At 39.3% G+C, this 19,290-nt stretch overlaps 1 protein-coding gene across 1 annotated transcript; it reads left to right on the top strand.

Moving 5' to 3' along the window:
• Positions 1-777: 777 nt before the first annotated feature.
• Positions 778-19,000, top strand: b4galnt3b (beta-1,4-N-acetyl-galactosaminyl transferase 3b). The gene is made up of 20 exons (XM_085359181.1): positions 778-1,210; positions 6,999-7,054; positions 7,134-7,217; positions 9,026-9,121; positions 10,295-10,385; positions 10,495-10,595; positions 10,687-10,754; positions 12,460-12,538; positions 12,679-12,745; positions 12,900-13,034; positions 13,184-13,293; positions 14,033-14,133; positions 14,549-14,616; positions 14,711-15,842; positions 16,410-16,669; positions 17,299-17,452; positions 17,549-17,621; positions 17,725-17,878; positions 17,981-18,107; positions 18,451-19,000. The coding sequence occupies exons 1-20, from the start codon at positions 1,075-1,077 to the stop codon at positions 18,560-18,562; spliced, it is 3,204 nt and encodes a 1,067-aa protein (XP_085215307.1). The 5' UTR covers positions 778-1,074; the 3' UTR covers positions 18,563-19,000.
• The last annotated feature ends 290 nt before the right edge of the window (positions 19,001-19,290 follow it).

The following is a 19,290-nucleotide window of genomic DNA, read 5'->3' as shown; positions in this document are numbered from 1 at the left end:
ATAGCACTTTGGATTAGTCATGGTGGCTGTTAAAGCATTGGTAATATTGTTTCTTAGGCGTGTTTGTTATTCAGAAAAGTCACACGCACCCTCAAAGTCTGGCAACAATTTTTTTGTTTTGCTTTTTAGATTTGAAGACAATTTTTACGTTGTCTAACTTTATTACAAATGTGTAATTGTAACATACGAATACATGTTACGTGTGAAACGTAGGAAAAATCTCGAAAGGCAACAAAATCCAGGAAGCATTTGTTGCTATACCTGTTGCAGGTAAATCCCAGGGTAAAGGGTGTGTGTGTGTGTGTGTGTGTGTGTGTGTGTGTGTGTTCGCTGAACGTGTTTACTCCTCCCTTTAATCTCAGCGGTGTGTAACGTCGAGCTAGCTAGAATACTAAAGAGTGTTTCCTGTTTCAGATTTCAAAATAAATCACAAGCGTGCAAAAGTTGTGACCTGAGGAGCTCGGAAAGAAGGGAAACGTTTCGCTACAGGAAATAAAATATATCATTATATTTCACGTTGATGAAACTTTGCGCTGAAGTAATTTTGCCATATTTGTGCGAGTATTCGCAGATCAAGTATTATTTTTTCTTTCACATGATCACGATCGTGCTTTTACGTTGACGGCAAAGCTGGTCCTATTCTGGCCGCTTACTAGCTCCTTCCATCTGGCTTCTTTAAATTGTGTGGAGGATGGTGAGGGGAGGGGAGGTGAAGATTTCATTCCTTGCTGAGTTCTTTGTACCGAGCTGCGTGCGCTTCATGTGGTACTAGCAGGAACAGAGGTCAGGTCTCAAGCCGGGCGCTCAAGGAGCAATAGGAGACCTATTAAAAGTTTTAGATGATCGAGAGTGCCCAGTGTAGGTCACCGGCTGGCCCAGGGCAAGGTGGGATTTTTCTCCGGATGAGAGGCACCAGGGGACCCGAGCGCCGGGGATATCCAGGGTGCCGGTGATAGTGCGCATCCACCGGGAGCAGCGGTGGGCGGCAGGCGGACGTGCTCAGGGCGCGTTCCGTCCCCTACTCATGACAAAGCGGGTGAGGAACTCGGGAGCAAGTTTCCCCCGGGAGTCAAAATGATCACGTCGTTTTTCCCCTTGAAGAAACTGCGGCGAAATGGCAAATATCTCCTGTTCGGTGCGATCCTGCTGGCGGGATTGGTGGCCGTGTACCACGAGATGGTTGCTGCAAAAGAATGGAGGAGTGATATGAGTAAGTTTATGGTTTATGATTTCCAGTACGCGCACTGCTACTCACAGAGTGTCACTCAAACCTTTGCTGATGCACCATTCAGACGGAGTTTCTATTTATGATAATTATGCAGTAGCGATAGCAAGTGAACATGCGCATGCGGGAGGGAGGGGGGGGGGAGAGAAATATAGCCGAACAAAAGTAAAAAGGTTTGGACTGTATTACGCATTTGAGCGTGCATGATATAAGCTATTTGTCACGTATCACACATTTCCATGGCACTGTGGTGTTGAACAGTCCACATCATTTACAAAAATAAGGAAACACAAACATGAAATACTGCTAAGGCCACTGTAAAAATGAGTCATCACCAAAAACAATGTATGAAGTTGTTTGGTGACATTTTTTATTATGTGAAGTTGGAAGTCAGAAAACGAAGTCGCAAAAGATTTGTTTATTTGCATGAAAGATTTGAATGCATGTGCATTTTAAACAAGTTTTCACATCTAACATCTGCTTTAGCTTTCATGATGTTGGATGCATTTCCTCAGGAAACTTGAGCCTTCAGCAGGTGAAACAGCAGGTTGATTTAGGGAAAGAAAGACAGTAAGAAGGGGGTTGGGGAGGTCAGGAGGTCACATAGTAGGTTTACACTCAGAAGGAAATCTAGTCTCACACTGGGTAACCAGATTTCCTGCTTTCTACCCTCACACGTTGCCTTACCGTCTGTCGCAGCACACATACACACACACACAGCACAAAACAGATGAAAGGAAACAACAGTGGGGTTGTTGAGAGAAACAGAAACATATGACACGCTCAGTCTGAGCACAGCATCAGCATGTAAACACATGCCTAGATCTACATTAGAGGGCTCGCCTATATGTGCACACATTCCTGGGCTGAAGCCCCCCGGCCACAGTGGGGCTTCTATTGAGAGAAGGACTCCACAAAGCTCTTCAAACAGAGCTGTATTAAAATCCTAACATGGATAAATAATTGGCAGGTGCAGTTAAGCACATGACTTCAGTTGCAAGTGGTCAGTATGAGGTTTCTTTCCCCCCCCCTTTTTTACACAGTTCATAAGACAAGACAGACGTTTTTAAAAATGTTGTAACTTGATTGTTATAACATACATGTACATGACTTTGAGTGAACAAAATGTGTCATGGCTCACATAAAAAAAGCCCAAAACACATAATTCAAGTCAGTCTGTTACATAATTACAAGAGAAAGAACCAACAGCAATTAAAAATGATATTTATTAAGAGTTTTTAGAACCTTGTATTGAGGGTCAAAATGAGGTCCACTATGGGGATGTTGTGCCTATTCGTGATGCCATGTGGCTGCTGTTTTAAAGTATGCTTGTTGAGTGATTTGCATGGCTCGCCAGCAGCTTGAATTGCACTTTTGGAGCTATGCAGAAATGTCTTCTTCATGTGGAATTCACTGAGGTTTAAAATGTGCTATCCTAGAGTACACTTTGTGGGTCAGAGCAGCACTTTATATCTTTAATGGGTCATAATCTGTTCACACACACTTTCATTAAGAACGACTTCTCACAAGTCCAATTTCTTTTTACCCTAAATGCGGTTTACGACTCCCCCACAACTCTGGTTTTTTTCTACCTTTTGGGAAAATATAATCACCCAAGTTCCGTTTTATTTCCCACCTTTTTAAGAATGCATGCCCGATCTACACCTGCAATTAATGTATTCTCCCCCCTCACCCATCACCACTGCATTTGTGAAATTTGCTTTTGCAGTTTTTGCAGAGATCACCTTGGTGGAGAAACGTGCATCAAGGTGAATTAAAGGAAGTGCGTAAGTCATCAGGAAACTTCACATGCAGATCTTTTATTTGTGCAGCAGGTTACTCACTCACTCAGGTTAATCACCTTTAAACTAGACAAACAGGACTTGAGATGTGCAGTTTTTATGGGACGGGCTTTTTTTTCTGAGATCATATGAGCACTACAACTAACAACGTAGATAATGTTTGCTGCAGTAAAGCAGTTAATAACTGGCCCAGCAGAATAAAGATGGCCATTGTGTGCATGACTTATATGTGATAATTCCATGCAATGGACACGTGGCCTAGATTTTTAATAACCCTTTGGTAAAAGTCGAGAACTAGTAGTTAAACTCATAATGTGCAATTTATTATCCAATTAATTTGGTTGACATCTACACACACAGAAAAAAAATTGTGATGCAGACAAAGATCCAATGGCCACATGCAAGGTCAAGTGACTTATTTAATTAAATAGCTTGAAGAGCATAGGCCTCAGTTAAGGCTTCTAGTCCAGCTTTGTGTGATATATATCTGTAAGCGAAAACAAAACAATATCTTTAAAAATGGCATTTTTCCACACAGCAGGAGCCCTTATTGGGAAATACTACAAAATTGTTTGATTTATGCATTGTATGCTTGGACTGGGGAAGAAGTGCTGTGTGATAATGCAAATTGTGGCATCAATCCAATACCAAGTAAACACAGTACTGCCGATACCAATACCGACACTGATATTTTTAACTTCTAAAGACAGCTTGTGTAAGGGGGAGCAGTGTGTCATGATTTATAAGACGAATCATCGTCACTTGCCGAATTCTGAACACATTTTAATGAGCCCCTAAATCACTGTGATTTTTACTGTCCACAATAATTTAACACAACAGCACACACATTTCAGATTTTCATGTATTTTGAAACTGGGTTGGTTTTTGGGGTTTGTTTGTGTTTTGAGACCCGGAATGTGAATGTGCCCCTAAAGTAAATATTGGTACTTTTTGAGATTTGAATGGCACTTTACTTTTTGCAAGAGGCTACAAATAAAATAGACATGACAGTCAACACAAAAAGGTTCCTCTTTCATCGTGCATGTGGGAGGTATATTTTTCGTTTCCCAAAAAATTATTAACACAATTCAGTGGGCTGCATATTGAACTTAGAGGCTAGACACATAGTATCGATCCTGTCGTGCTAGTATTGATCCAATACCAATACCAGGGTTAGTATCGATATTTAGATCGATCTGTCCACCTGTCCAACTTTATATGGAAGCCCCTTTGCGGGAGTACAAAGACATGACCTCACAGCCACTTTGGTAGCTACCATTTGGCTTTATTATTCTGTAAAACTACGCCACAAAGGTCCTTATAAAAACCTTTCTGAGGCACGTTTTTAGAAATGTTACCAGGAAAAAAAAAATCTTTGTCATAAAATCCAAGATGTCAGGCACAAGTGGATCAAAGACATTCTGTTGGATTTCCTCTGTGAAAATTGTGCACGTTGTTCAAAGGTTTCAAGCTTTCTTATTTGAGGTAAATACACAATATAGACAAAAGTACTGGGGCACTTACACATTACACCTACAGTAGCTGTTCAGCCATGCAAACACATTCTACGTACGAAGCTCGTGGCACAGATTTTATTTGCTGATGTTAATGCCAGAGGAGCTTTGATACTCAGCAGTTAATGAGTCAGCAAAGCGTCGGTGGCTCTATACACCTCGGTGATCCCATTCTGTAAGTTTATGTAGTCTGCTACTTCATGGTTGAGTTTCTGTGGTTCTTAAACACTTCCACTTTGCAGCAATACCACTCACAGCTGATGGTGGAAGATCTGAGAGGTAAAACATGTCATAAGCTGAGTTGGGGCAGTGGAGGCATCTTATTACAAGACCAAGCTTAAATTCACTGAGCACTAGAAAGGCCTACTGTATCACAAATGTTTGCAAAAGGCAGAAAGCATAGCTGGATGCTTGGTTTTATACACATGTAGTAATGGGACTAAAAACCCTGAATTAAAAGATTAAAAGATGTGACCCAGAGGTCAAGAAACATCCATCTCAAGATATGACTTCCTGATCTTTGATCTTTGATCCATACTCATCGACACACACCATCTCCACCTTGGAGACGCTGTCCCAGGCTATTGTTGCCGCCACCTTCACTTCTTGATCTGCCTTTGACTATGGTTTACAGAAAGTGAACCGTATGCTGAGCTTAATTGGGATCAGGAGATATATTTGGCAACTTGGGGACATTGCAACACTTTACAGAAACTCTTTGTTTGCTTATAGGATTTTGGTTTTTATATATTGTGCATTCAGGGCATCTATCAGGAGACAAATCATCTCGTGTGCAAAGGTACTACTTTCAGTAAACCATAACTGCTCAGTTACCACGTTTGGTTGATTCCAGTTTTCTGCATAGTTAACATAGAACACAGCGTTACACCTCCGCTTGTTTCCACTTTTTTTTAAAACAACTGCAAGTAAGCTTTCATGCTTTTTGAGGCTTACCAGCGGTTTGTCTCTTGTGGTGAGTTGTCTGAGGCTTTGGTAATGAAGGTTTTTTTTCGTCTTTGCAAAGAAAAATGTACGCCTACATCCTGGAAATTTACTGCACAGTCATTCCCCCCCCCCCCCCCCCCCCCCCCTTTCATCTTCCAAAGAATCTGCCGGTCACCTCTTACCTCTCATTTTCAGAGCCAGTTCCACTTCAGTTAAAAAGGCAACGTTTAACTCTCGGTGTATGAGTTCAAGCTGAAACAACACAGAAGCTCAAGAAATATTATGCATCCATTTGACACATTGCTTTTAAAACTTGCTGTATAAAAATCTATGCATCTCACAAACAGTTTAAAAAAAAATCCTGTTGTAAACCTTCTTAACACTAAAACTTCAAGCACATAATCCAAAGAATACTGTGGACACTTAATTTGCATGCTAAAACATGCAAATGAAGCTTTTTTTTTTAAATGTTGTAAATGATATATTTGATTATATTCTGTTTTACATGTTATCACACAGCCTCTCCCTTTTATTCAACACTTTAACTAAATGTCTGTTAGCAACATGTTTTTGACAGAATAAGAAGAGTAGGACTGCTAAACTGGTATGTTGTGTCCAAAGTGGACAGAAAAAAAAACACTAAAACAGCAACAATGTGACAAGAGATTTAAAAAAAAAAAATTGTTTTCCTGCCATATATGGACACAGAAAGCTAGTGAAACCCTGCTGCATCCTTCTTATCACCTGAAGTGTCCACCCTGACAGTAAATTTCGCAATACATTCCACGGAAAGTAGAAAAAAACATGACAGGGAAGGTTTAGTAAGAAGAGGAGAGGAGTGCACATAGAGATGAAAAGTACTCCACTGTTGTTTTCCTTATCCACGGCTCTAGAATTACTTGTGCTGCTAAAATTGGAACGTATGTCACAAGGGTGTGTGTTAGGAGATCTCCACCCTGGCGATAATGACAGACCATCACTGCAGTAACTCCAGTTCACTGCTGACACCACATGGTCGTAAAAAAAGAAAAGAAAGACAGACAAATAGGTCCTGTTTTAAAATACACCCTGTCCTGTAATTTGAAGGATGATGGAAGAAGTCAGCAGGAATAATATTTGAGCATCTGCTCTGCCAGAGCGCCAGAGATGTTTGCCAACGCGGGAGCCCTATGCCATAGCAGCTCTTTGAAGCCTGTCACTGAGATGAGCTATGTTCAGGGACTATGAGCAGTGAGTCTCTGCTTAGACACCGGGCCTGATTGTTGTGTGCAATGCATGGGCAGAGTTTATCATTTATGCATGGACGTGTAGCGTGCCTACCGCTCCTCACATGCAACCCAGATAGAGTTTCTTTTATGTCACAAGTTGTAAGAAGCAGATTGGGATTTTTTTGTTTAGAATGCATTTTGATTGGATGTGCACCTACTGGGGAAGCCTCAAGTCGCTTTAAAATAACAACTTTCACAGAGATGATGTGACCATGTTGACTATTGTCTTCACCTATATCCTCAGGTCCAATTACTGACGCTGACCACGTCAGCTGGAGGAGAGACGTGTTTGAAAATAGGGTAAGGATGGCACCCGAGAGTGTTTGTTTTTTCAGAAAGGAAACCAAAACTAAACCAAGTTTAATATTTGTTTTTACAGGCAAAAAAGGACCATCAGCCAAACACTGTTGGGGACAGCAGTGCTTGGGTCTCCAGTTATGCTCCACAACCTTGGAAACCAGAGGTGTGTGCGCTTGCCCATACCTAGTGGCCCAGTGGCCTCCCTCAGTCCCTCCGTTTATAGTGTGACTCCATTTCAGAAGCTTCCCTGCTTTGTGTTAATGTTTCGAATATTTCATGTCAGGTGTAACCGGTTCCTGTTTATGTTTTTGTTTTGAGCCAGTGTTGCCTATTTCAACAGCAGTATTGCATGATTAAACAGACAGACCTGGCAAACAGGGCATCAGAGATTCTATTATAGATACACAGTTTACAAATCATCCACAATAACAAATCAGGAACAAAAAAGGTGCGGTTTCTAACAAATTTAAGAGCATTCACACTGACCAAGGGTACATTTTTCTTCTTTATTATCAACTTAATGTCTCACTGGTAATCGGGGGGTTGGCCACATATTTTAAAGTGTTTTTCTCACTTCTATTGTCACTCTGGGGACAAACATTTGGAAAATATCACAAGGGTTGAGACAGCACAGGCGAGGAACATAGGAGGATAAGAGGAAACCAGCCTAAGCAGATATTGAAATGTAAAAAACAACCAACAGAAAAGTCTGCAGACATGCATAGATTGCTACATAGCTGCACCCTTTTAAGACGTCAAGGATTTACACACAATTTACAGCACAATATTAGTATACATCTTCTTTGGGTCCTGATCAGGTGCACTGATAAAGAGCAAGAACAAAAGTTGCAGAAATCATGCAAAGAGAAAAACAAAAAAAGAACCTTAATTTTCAGTTTTGTAGATGAAATGCAAATACTAACCACTGCATATAAAATATATTTATCCATAAAACATTTTTTGTTAGTTTTGATGAAATACCTGTAATTTTATTCCATCTAACTATGACTTACTTTCCTGTTAATTTGCTGAAATCTTTCTTGATAAACTGACTCACTTTGGGGTTTTTAATGTACAGTCAAGTGAAAGGAAAGCCACATGTACCCAACAACAAACAAGTGTCACGTATCTGCTTTGAGAAAAAAACCCTTTTGATATCAATGTCTTTATTAGTTCTACAGTCAGTATTCCTCAGTTTTACATGATTTTGTGCACACTGTATGCCCCTGTAGTAGATTTGTCTATAGTTTTGTGTTTTTTGTCAAGGAAGAGGTTGATAAGTTTTTTACAAAATGTTATTATTGAGTTATAAGTAATATTGCTGTGAAAAACGATGTAAAACTAGGCTAATGTCTCGGAGAATTAACAAAGCTCAAAAATGCTTTGATGAAGCGCCACACGTAGCAGGCTAGTTATTGAAAAATAGAGTTTTAGCAGAAGCAAATTGAGCTTTACAACAAAAGGGCTCCTTAAACTCACCGCCTTTTGATTTTGAGTAAGAATCTCCTTAAATGATTACAAGCTACACTCTCAGTCATCATTTTACGGCATTTTGTGTAAACTTGTGAGCTTCAGTCATGCTAATATTTAACTAACTAGCCTGACCACTACTGAAATCTGATGAGCTGCTTGGCTACATTTGGCTCCGATCTGCACTGTTATGTCCCTTTGGCGAAACCAACACACACTCACTCACACACTCAAACACACACGCACACACAGATCAGATAACATGGCCTCTTTGGCAGATATCACAGAGGTATATGTTTACAGGACATCTGTGCATCTACTGAAACTCAGCTGCTTCTTCATTTACGTGTTCGTGTTCCAGTGTTTCTTATTGACTTTCACTGAGCATTTGAACTGCAAATGAGAAAAGTGATTTAGACTGTTGCTCCAACTTCTGTGCCTTTAAATACAGTAAACATACAAGTTCTGTGTTAAAGTCACTGTCACTCTCCTGTGTTGCAGTATAAGGGACAGGCCAATCTGCATGTGTTTGAGGACTGGTGTGGCAGTTCAACGGCCGATCTTCGCAAAAACCTGCATTACCCGCTTTACCCTCATGTGAGTCAAAATGCCCAACTTCTCAGTTGTCACAGTCAAATGTAAACCTTCACTGAGTCAGACAATCTTAAACTAGATTTGACAAACCTCAGAAGAGGAAACATTCACAAGAGCACAAGCACAGTTTACAAGGAATCATTAAACATGTTGGCGAAAAAAACCCATTTCTTAATAAAACTCGTTTTATTAATGGTTAGAATATGGTTATTCATTAATCTTGCTTAACTGATGATTTACATTTTTAGCCACTGTGGCCATTGTGTGACCAAATATATGAAAACCAAATAGCATTCCAGCCAGGCTAAAAATGGTAATTTGCAAAAACTGTACTAGGATGCTAACATGCCAAATGTAACAGGTAAACATAGTAAACATTATTCCTGCTATATATAATTATGTTAGTACTGAGTCCTTTCTCATTGTCATATTATACTGGTTTTGCAGAAAACTGCCCAGTATGTGTGATGTTATATTCCTAGTAAAACTTCATTAAAAAAAAGTTTTTTTATTTCTTTCACGTTTTATGTGTAAAAGTATAAAAGTAGTAGAAGCATAGGCAGAAGATTGTCACCAGAGAATACCACCAAACTCAGATAACCCATAGATATCACCTCCTCTTGCATGTAAGTATTTGTGGTTGGATGTGAAAGAAGACACTCGTGCACACACTCTCACACACGCACAGTTGGTTTTACTCAGTGGTACATTATACGTCTTCATGCCAGATTTTCACGTTCCTGAGTTCACGCCATGGTTCAGATACCTCGGAACTCGGGAGTAATGTCAATCTCAGGTTAGTGCATTACAGGAAAAGCGACATTCGGGACTCACTAGCAAACCAGAGCAATACTTTTCATGCTTAAAAACATGTCTGCTGCACGTTCATGCAGAGTCTAGTCAGTACTAAGTGATTTAATAAGTCACAGATACACAGCAGTGGCAGTACAAATGAAGTTTTACAGTTTTACTACTGGATTTTACTACTTGGATTGTTAACTTGGGGTTGGTTAGGCTGTTCCGACTCTGACTGGTCTGAGTGTTAAAACCGAGGTAAGGAAGCGTTCCAGATTCAAAGTCGACTGGGAACTCAGAAATTCTGACTTATTCGGGAATGCACCATCACTTTGACATCAAATCATGGCTGATTTTCTTTGTCTTTCATTACTCCTTTAGTCCAGAACCACAGTGGAGAAGCTGGCCGTCTCTCCTCAGTGGACCAACTATGGGCTCAGAATATTTGGCTATCTTCATCCACATACTGATGGTACTTTTTCACTTTGTGTATTTTCAGCATGTAATACGTGTATGTTATGCTATACAGACTCAGTCTGTCTCTTCATTCCTTTATCTCATTTCCTCTTCTTTTGTCTCAGGAGATTTTGTGTTTGCTGTGAGCTCTGACGACAACTCTGAATTCTGGCTGAGCACAGATGACTCTCCCCTTAATTTGAAGTTAATTGCGTGGGTTGGAATGGTATGCATTTTGTCATCTCAAGTGTTCCGGGGTAAATTTCTCATACTAGTCTTTGTAACATTTCCTTCAGTGTTTAATTTTCATTTCCTAGACGGGAAAAGAATGGACGGCCCCGGGTGAGTTTGAGAAGTATTCCAGTCAGACCTCCAGACCAGTTTGGTGAGTGAAGTTGGGAACGTACTTACATTGGTTGGTTTGACATCTTACACAAACAGTTCAAACTGATAAGAGTCTCAAAAGCATTACCACCAACTGCCAGGGTTTATCATTTAACAAATAACGAACAAATGCTTTGAACTTGTGGAACTGACCTAACTGGAGAACAAGAACAAGGCTTATCTAACACTGGTAAAGCATCGTTAGCAGTCAAAGACTTACGCTACTTTCTTTCCCCCCATCTGGTACCCTTACTGTTTTCCTGGGTGTCCTCATTCTTTCTCCTTATATTAACAAAGCAGTTCCCTCATAATAACAACTTTCTGTGTATGGAGCTTTTTAAAACACAGTTACTCGTGAGCACTAAAGCATCCAGCCTGATGGGCTGAGGAGAGACAATGTTGAAGGCTACAAGGTCAGAATCGTGGTATTTTCTGGACACACACAAAAAAGAAAACGATTGTGAACAGTCATAGGGCCCTGACATGCTGAAATATGTCTCAACAATTCTTCTATATTAAGCAGGTTCAAAGCTATGCAAATTTTAAAATTAAAAGAAGGTAATTCTTTAGTGATTTCAGGTCTGGGGTCATATGTTCCTATTTCCACGTATGTGTAAGGACCCTGGGCTCTGCACTCAGAACAAGTTGAAGTCAACCTGACGATAAGAACCTGCATATAGAGCGTTAGAGTAGTCTAACCTGTCTGACATGAATATATTAACCAATTTGTCAGAGTCAGTTTTTAATAAATATTTTGCATGTTGCAGTGGGGAAGTAGCAGTTAGGGATTTGTTTGTGTACTGGTTTTTCTGTGTATATTAAATGAGGCAGAAAGGTGAAATTTCAGCTCTTTCAAGTCACAAATATTTCTTTAAATTTAAAAAACTTTACAAGTTGTACTTGTTGTACTTGAGGATAAGAAATTAGGTTTGAGGCATCAAACCTGTTTCAAAAGCACAAATGACACTTCTTAACAGTTGAATTATAATTAATGGCATGCTGGAAAGCACACCCTTTTACACCCTGTGCGTATAAAATTTGTTGCTTTATTAAAGCAGTTTAGTGAGTTGCCATAGGAGTGGCGTGTATGCTCGTGCCAAGATATACAGAACCGGCCTAAATCCACATTAATGCAAATATTTAAATAATGTTAATGTCTACTCATAGTTTTTTTATATATATATATATATATATATATATATATATATATATATATATATATATATATATATATATATATATATATATATATATATATATATATATATAAGGGTTTATGTATCAGGATAATAAAAAAAATGATCTGGACCTCATCTGTTCTTAAAAGGTAAATACAACCTGAGATTAAAAAAACAGCACATGACATGTGTCATTATTTATTTAAGAAAGGTTCATCCAAGGGTACAGGAAGATGGTATAAACTTCCACATTTTTCCTTTAATTTCCAATAAATAATTATTGAACATGTGTAACTTCTGTTTTTCATCTGAGGTTGTAATTACCTAATTTTAAGACCTATTAAGGACAGTATGGTTTTATTATGTCCTGATATGTAAAAACATTACCATGATTGTATATATTGAAGTCTTAAATAATTTATTATGTAGATTCAGCAAATAAGGGTTTGAGATTATCTTTGGGTAAGTAGTTTATATTGTCTTTTTTATGACTATAACATGATACTGAGTACCTTTACTGTCTGACAGGCTGTCTGCTCAGAGGAGATACTTTTTTGAAGTTATTCACAAGCAAAACGACGAAGGGACTGACCACGTGGAGGTGGCAGTAAGTAGCTGGATCCCTCTCTGTTTTCTTATCTCATTCCTTGTTTCCAAACTCCCGCGCCGAGTATGCGCTCTTGTATTATGTGAGTAATAAAGTGGAAAAGATGTGCAGTTTTTAAAGTTTGTTTTGTTTTCACACAGTGGCTGCAATTGGACTATAGCAGTCTGTTTAAGATTATTGACTCCAAGTACATCTCCCTCTATACTAGTGAGTACACACATCATGCCTCAAAATATATCCCTCAGAATGAATGTTCATGAGTCTAGATCGCAATGAAACATTTGCCTTTTATTCTGCATAGATGCTAAAAAGCACAGTAAGTAAAAAGCTTGTATCTTCTTCTGACGCTCCGTGTCTTCAGATGAGTCAGCACTGTCAATGAATGATGTCGCCCACATACCACAGACAGCTGCAAGCCACCGGCAAACCCCCACAAAGCAGCGCAGTGCTGATGCAGATATGTTAATTGAAGACCGTCGAGATTCATTCTACAAAGGTCAGCTACGTCGCTCGATTGTTTCAACACAAAGCAGATACATCAGCTGTCTGTTTCCTACCATCCCGGATGCAAGTACTGTGCAAGTTATTTCCTCTTACTGAATGCACAAAGTAATCTCGCCTCTTATCTGTTTCGCTTTTTTGCAGTGCGCATGTTAAACAGCAAGTACCTACAAGGTGTTCTGCCTGACTGCTCATATAACCCCTCTTACACAATCAAAGACTTCCCTTTGCTTCGTTATCAAGGACTGCAGTTTGTACGTATCTGTTGTACTGATAATTTGTTTACGTCACTTACACTACTTTTCTGATATTTAATCACCTTATACCATTATTCTCAGAAGGTTACAGGTGCATTTTTAAAATCTTTTGTTTGTTCAAGAGATAAAGAAAGGCATGCCAGCAAGAAACGCTGGGAAGCTTTTTCAATCTTTTATGGCTTTTATGTCAGTCTTCTAATGGTATCCCTGGTATACTGAGTTATGCTATCTATTTGAGGCCTTTAAATTGCACCCACATTCTTAATGTCTTCCGAGGACCATATAAAATAAATTAGTGCTAATTGCATCCATTAGGAAGAAAAAAAAAACAGTAAAATAGCTTGAGATTTTCGTATTGATTTTACTACTGTTGCTGAAGTCGAGTTATTTGCAGTGACTTCCTGGAATCTCTAATGGTTGCCTCCAGGACGTCATTTACTGGCCAAGAAATAGTCTTCAATGTCTCTTTCACGCTTCAGCTGAAATGCGTTAGTGAGATTTGGAAGAGCTCTAAAGTAGATGTTTTTTAATCTTTAAAGAAAGCCACTGGTAGCTTTACCTTCTCTTTGTTTCCAGTCTGCTGAGTTAAGCCTCTAATTGTACCTTCATATTTACCAAATAGATTTTTATCCAACTTTCAATACAAAGGACAATAATTACATACCTCAAAATATTCAACTTTTTTCAATAAGATGTCATATATTTTACACCATGTCATTTCATTTCATATCCTCAGGTCCACTTGTCCTACATCTACCCCAATGACTACACTCGACTAACACACATGGAGACGCAGACCAGCTGTTTCTACTCTGAGAGCTCTTACTACCTAAAGAGGTGAGCTAATTGTTACAAATACGTTTACTGTCCCACTCAACTCAACTTAAGTTGATGTTAAATCCAGAGAAATCCAAGTTCATGTTATTCTCAAATGGCAAAGAATTGTTATCTACGTCTCCTAAGATTAATTTGATCTATATGTATATTTTTCACATGTTTGTACAGGATATTGTATTTGTTTAAAATGTTATATACTTATGTGGTACATGTATTTTGACTTTTGTTGTCATGATGTCTCTCTTGGAAATGAGATTTTTAATCTCAATGGGATTTTCTACCTGGATAAATAAAGGACTAATAACAATAATGCTGGAAAAGTGTGACAAGTTGAACTATAATTAGTTTTAGAGTATCACCAAGCAAGGCTGCTATAACTTCCGTCCTTTTTTCTTTTTTTAAATGTCATATCTAGGTTCGGCTTCTCTAGATACATGAGATTTGACCGTCCAGCTACAGAGGAAAAAGTAAATCCAGACAGAGGTATTTTGCCCTTGTTTTTCCCCATAAGCAAACATAAGCTGCTTGCGGTTTCAGTCCATTTAACTGTCCTTTTTTTATATCTGGTGTATATTAGATTTTAATTTCCAGATGAGGAATTTTAACCAGGAGGACAATGACTTTCATAAAAAAGAAACGGAAACCAAGCCTGCTCATGAGGATAAAGCCCATTATCAAGACTATGATGATTATGTACAAAAACGTAGGCGCAAACTCTTCTCCTTGGTTGTCCCAAAATCAAACAACACATTGGGCAACTCTTCAGGACTGCACAGAGGCGAGTTGGGGAAGAGGGAACATAAAGAAAATTTGTCTCAGCCCCAGTCAGTGCTAAAGCAAGGCTTAAAACATAACCTGCAACTGAATCAGACAAAGTTACAAAAAGAGGAGGGGCAAATTGTAAAAGCAGAACAGCAGAAAAGCAGAAAACGAGTAAAAAGAAAAAGGGTAAAAGCAGCTCAGAGACCAGGACAGAATAATCTACCAATACTGGGTAATAAAAAAGACCTTAAAGCAAATCAGCAACCAGTTGTCCAATCAGAGCAACTTGGCTCTAAACAGGATCAAATCCAGAAATTTGGTAAAACGAATAATACCGAAATCCAGCGACTCAACAACTCACAGCCTGAAAAACCACCAGTGGCCAAGCAGCGGAGGTTTGTAACCAAACAGAAGGAACTTCAGCTGCCAAACAGCAAGCGTTTTACCCCTCCCAAAAGAGATTTCAACCACCCATTAAAAAGATCAAATCAAAGGGACTTGGATGGCAAAAAAAGCCCCAATGATAAGGATATGGAACTGACTATGCCACAACAACAAGATTTAGAAAACAGCATTGTTAGAGGTAAGAAGATTGCTAAAGGGAATATTGACAAAAGGTGGTCAGATAGGAAAGAAGGGGAGGAAGATGAGCTCTCCAACAGGGCTGAGAAAAGGAAAGACACCACAGAGGGTGAGAAACGCTACTTCTGGGAAAGACAAGAAGACTTTGAAGGTACTGATGATGAAGATCTTACACCTGCACCAGTTTTTGACACTCAAGTCAACTGGAACCAGACCTTCCATGTCAACCACCTGGATCTTCAGGCCCAGCGTTCAGATTGGATCGACCTGCAGTGCAACATTTCTGGAAACTTGTTGCTTCACTCCAATGATGCTTTGCCAATAGTCAAGATGTTCATGGACCAACTGAATAAAAAGCATCATGGGTAAGTTGTGCATCTAGTGATGTGTGTGTGTGGAAAATGTTAATCTGATTGGATTTTGCTATATCCTCTAGAATTTGTTAAAATAAGTATTTTAGGTGATTTTAACTTTTCTCATCTTGAAAGTCAGTGGTTAATTTATGTATACCTCCTCAGGTAAAGTGTTTTTATTTTTTTTTAAAATTGCTTCATTTGCTACTATATTTTTAAAGCTATAACTTGCCTAAATACTTTGAGCTGCTTTCATATGATTAGCTGCTTAGATGTATGCGTTAACCAGCAGTTGGACAGGGCTATGTAATAACGTGGCTGTTGATTGTAGTATGCAAAAATATTACACTGACAAGAGCCACTTTGTAGCAACATGAGAACTTTTGCTACTTTTTTAGTAGTTATTTTATACTTGGTGTAGTAAATTAAGTTTTTCAGATTAATTGTAACAAGTCAACGTATGATATAAGACTCTTATTGTAAGCTCATGCCATTTTCAATTAGGTGATAAAATATTCAAAAACCTTTGTACTTCCTTTACAGCACATTGCACTTTTATTTTTGTGGTTGCTCTTGCAGGCGGTTTAAGTTGGTACGTGTGGTTAACATGGTGAAGCGTGTGGATGACTTCCAGGGCAGCCGCTACCTTCTTGAACTGGAACTGAAAGATGTGAATGGCCAGCTGCTGCGTGTATCACACTACATCTATGCTCTGGTAACCGATAGCTGGTCCAACGGCTGGGACTCAGACTTCCAACAGTCAAAATCTAAGACTTTGCTCTGCAACCCGGTGGGCTTCCGCTGGAATCCTGTTGCCATGGTCCACTTCATAGTGCCAGGTACTGTACACCTGACACTTACTTGGTGATTGCACATAAAATCAGCCAAATCTAAAAAAAAGTTCCCACACCTGCTCAAAATCAACTGATTTACATGTTCATTTTCTTGTTTGTTAATATTTCATTTTTCAAAGATAGAAGTTCTTACAGCCTGACAGTGTCATATTAAAAAACATGGTGAGATGTAAGTGGACCTTTTTAGAGGAAAAAGAAAACCCTTCAGTGGGATTAAATAATGGCTCCATGTCTCTAAACTATGCAGAAATAAAGGATAATCTCTCTGAGACAAGGTCCTTAACGGTAAAATGTAAAACTCTTATCACCTGAAGACAGAAATTGAATCACATTATGAATTCAGCATAATATAATATTAATGTAAATTTGGCAGTAATGCATTAATACTGGTATGTAAAGCACATAACAGAGCTTCCCTTTATTAATGCAGTTTAACTGTCGAGCACCGCATGGGCATGGCAAGCCTGTTATTATACTGTCTGTGGGAATGACCTGTGTTCCCTTTGAGAATTAATAGCTTTAAAAAAAATGCAAAGGTCAAAACACCTCTGCCAGATAAAAGATAGAGATAAGTCACTTATCTGTCATATAATTGGCCTGTATGTCTTTTTCAGTAAAAAACCAGGCTAGATGGGTGCAGCAGCTGATTACTGACATGGAGGAACTGTTCAAAATAACTGGAGATAGTAACTTCAACCTCATAATCACTGACTACAAAAGCACTGACATGGATGTGAGGAAGGCTCTTGAGAAGTCCTCACTGCCCAGGTTTGTGTTTGTGAGTTAATTTTACAGGCAATACAAGCCTATTGCAAACTATTCATGGTGTAACTGAGCTGTATGTATGCTTGTGGAAATGATCAGGTACCAGTATGTGAAGATGGATGGGAACTTTGAGCGCTCTGCTGGTCTGCAAGCAGGTATCGACCTGATAACTGTGAGTACTGCGGCATCGCTCGGCAAGGAAGCATAAAAGTGTACCGATAGATGTCAATAGTAAATTTCATGAATTTAATGTTTCCCATCTCGCTGTTCCTTAGGATGACCACAGCATCGTGTTTCTTTGCGACCTCCACATCCACTTCCCTCCTTCAATCATTGATACCATCAGGATGCACTGTGTAGAGGGATACATGGCCTTTGCTCCCATTGTCATGAGGCTGGGCTGTGGTAATACACCTTTAGAGGCCAGAGGTGGGAAATGGGACCAGATTCACTTCCTTTTGTTTTTTATTTTTTTAGCCACTAAAATGACAAGTATTTATGTCTTGGGCTATGTGATTGTCTGTGTTGTAGGTTACTGGGAGATCAATGGCTTTGGCTTGCTGGGTATCTATAAGTCAGATCTTGACACAGTGGGAGGTATGAACACCAAGGAATTTACTGATCGCTGGGGAGGAGAAGACTGGGAGCTTCTCGACAGGTTTGTCTCACACTTTCTATCTTTTCTAAATGGATAGATATGTTTAGAGTTTTTCCATCCATTTCATCCATTGAAAGAAATTAGATAGCAATACTTGGAAGCAATACACCTTCCAAGTAAGACGCAGACTGGTTAAAAGGTTGCTGGTAAAGGCAAAGAACAGATGGACATACTCTCAAAAAAATTTTGATTTATTAGTGCAAGGGTTTTTTTCAGCCAATCATGATTTGTGTCTAAGAAATGACAACAAAGCATGTTGGAGCTCTTAATTGGCGAAAAATCGTTTCTTTCCTGTTTGTGATCCAGGTTGAGTAAGCACTCTTCCTCTTGTTTTCTCATCTAGAATCCTTGAGGCAGGTCTGGAAGTGGAGAGGATCTACTTGAGGAACTTTTTCCACCACTATCACTCCAAACGTGGCATGTGGAACCGGCGAATGTCAACAAGTCCCAGGTGACCTTGTCACCTGCATTTGCACAATGACATCACCACGGTTACAACCAAGGCAACGCGAGCACTTTAAAGCCGGAGGGTGATTCCTGCTATGTAATGGTAATACCTGCTGACGGTTAGAGAGTAGCACATGAGCCGGTGCTGTATTTGCTCACTCAGGCTTTGGGAAGCAGGTGGCAGCACTGAAGGTCATTGCTTAGGAGATACTACTGATATGCTCAGAGTTTATTTCATTGAATATGCTGTGGACTCCAAAGAGGGTACTGGCTACTGAGTGCCAGTGAATATAAAATTCAATGTATGAGGATACCGCCGTGCACAATGATGCTGACCAAGATCATGATCTGCACTACTGGCAGGAAGAACATTTCCTAATCTGAAGACAAAGCTGGATTCCATATATGTAAGCTCACAAGTGTCCCTTATTATAAACATCACTCTTGCACATAGGTCTTAACTAGTGGGAGGGGGAGGGGGGGAGGGGGGATTTTATTTTATTTGTGTCCCAAAATGTATTTTTACTGTAGATTGTTTATATGATAAAAACACAGCCTTACTTGTCTTGTTGTAAATTAGAGAAAGCATTTTATTTATTGAATAAATATTTGTGGTGTTCTTTTTTCCCCCTTTTATATTTAATGCTAGAAATGTTGAACTTACCTCAGTGCTCTTCCCTGTTTGTTCTCATTATGTTTAAGTGTCCTTACTCTGCTGTGACTCGAAGTAATGAGA

The sequence above is a fragment of the Diplotaxodon limnothrissa genome, linkage group LG7 (assembly GCF_057381915.1).
Source record: "Diplotaxodon limnothrissa isolate DT_005_m linkage group LG7, D_limnothrissa_male_GT1.1, whole genome shotgun sequence".
NCBI lineage: Eukaryota > Metazoa > Chordata > Actinopteri > Cichliformes > Cichlidae > Diplotaxodon > Diplotaxodon limnothrissa.
The sequence above is the reverse complement of the archived record's forward strand: the minus strand, read 5'-3'. Positions and strand labels throughout refer to the sequence as shown.

Coding starts and splice junctions, on each gene's coding strand:
- b4galnt3b (XM_085359181.1), top strand. CDS start 1,075: ATGATCACGTCGTTTTTCCCCTTGAAGAAACTGCGGCGAAATGGCAAA. Junction 12,539..12,678: donor CTGACCACGTGGAGGTGGCA/GTAAGTAGCTGG, acceptor GTTTTCACACAG/TGGCTGCAATTGGACTATAG. Junction 17,453..17,548: donor GAGAAGTCCTCACTGCCCAG/GTTTGTGTTTGT, acceptor GGAAATGATCAG/GTACCAGTATGTGAAGATGG.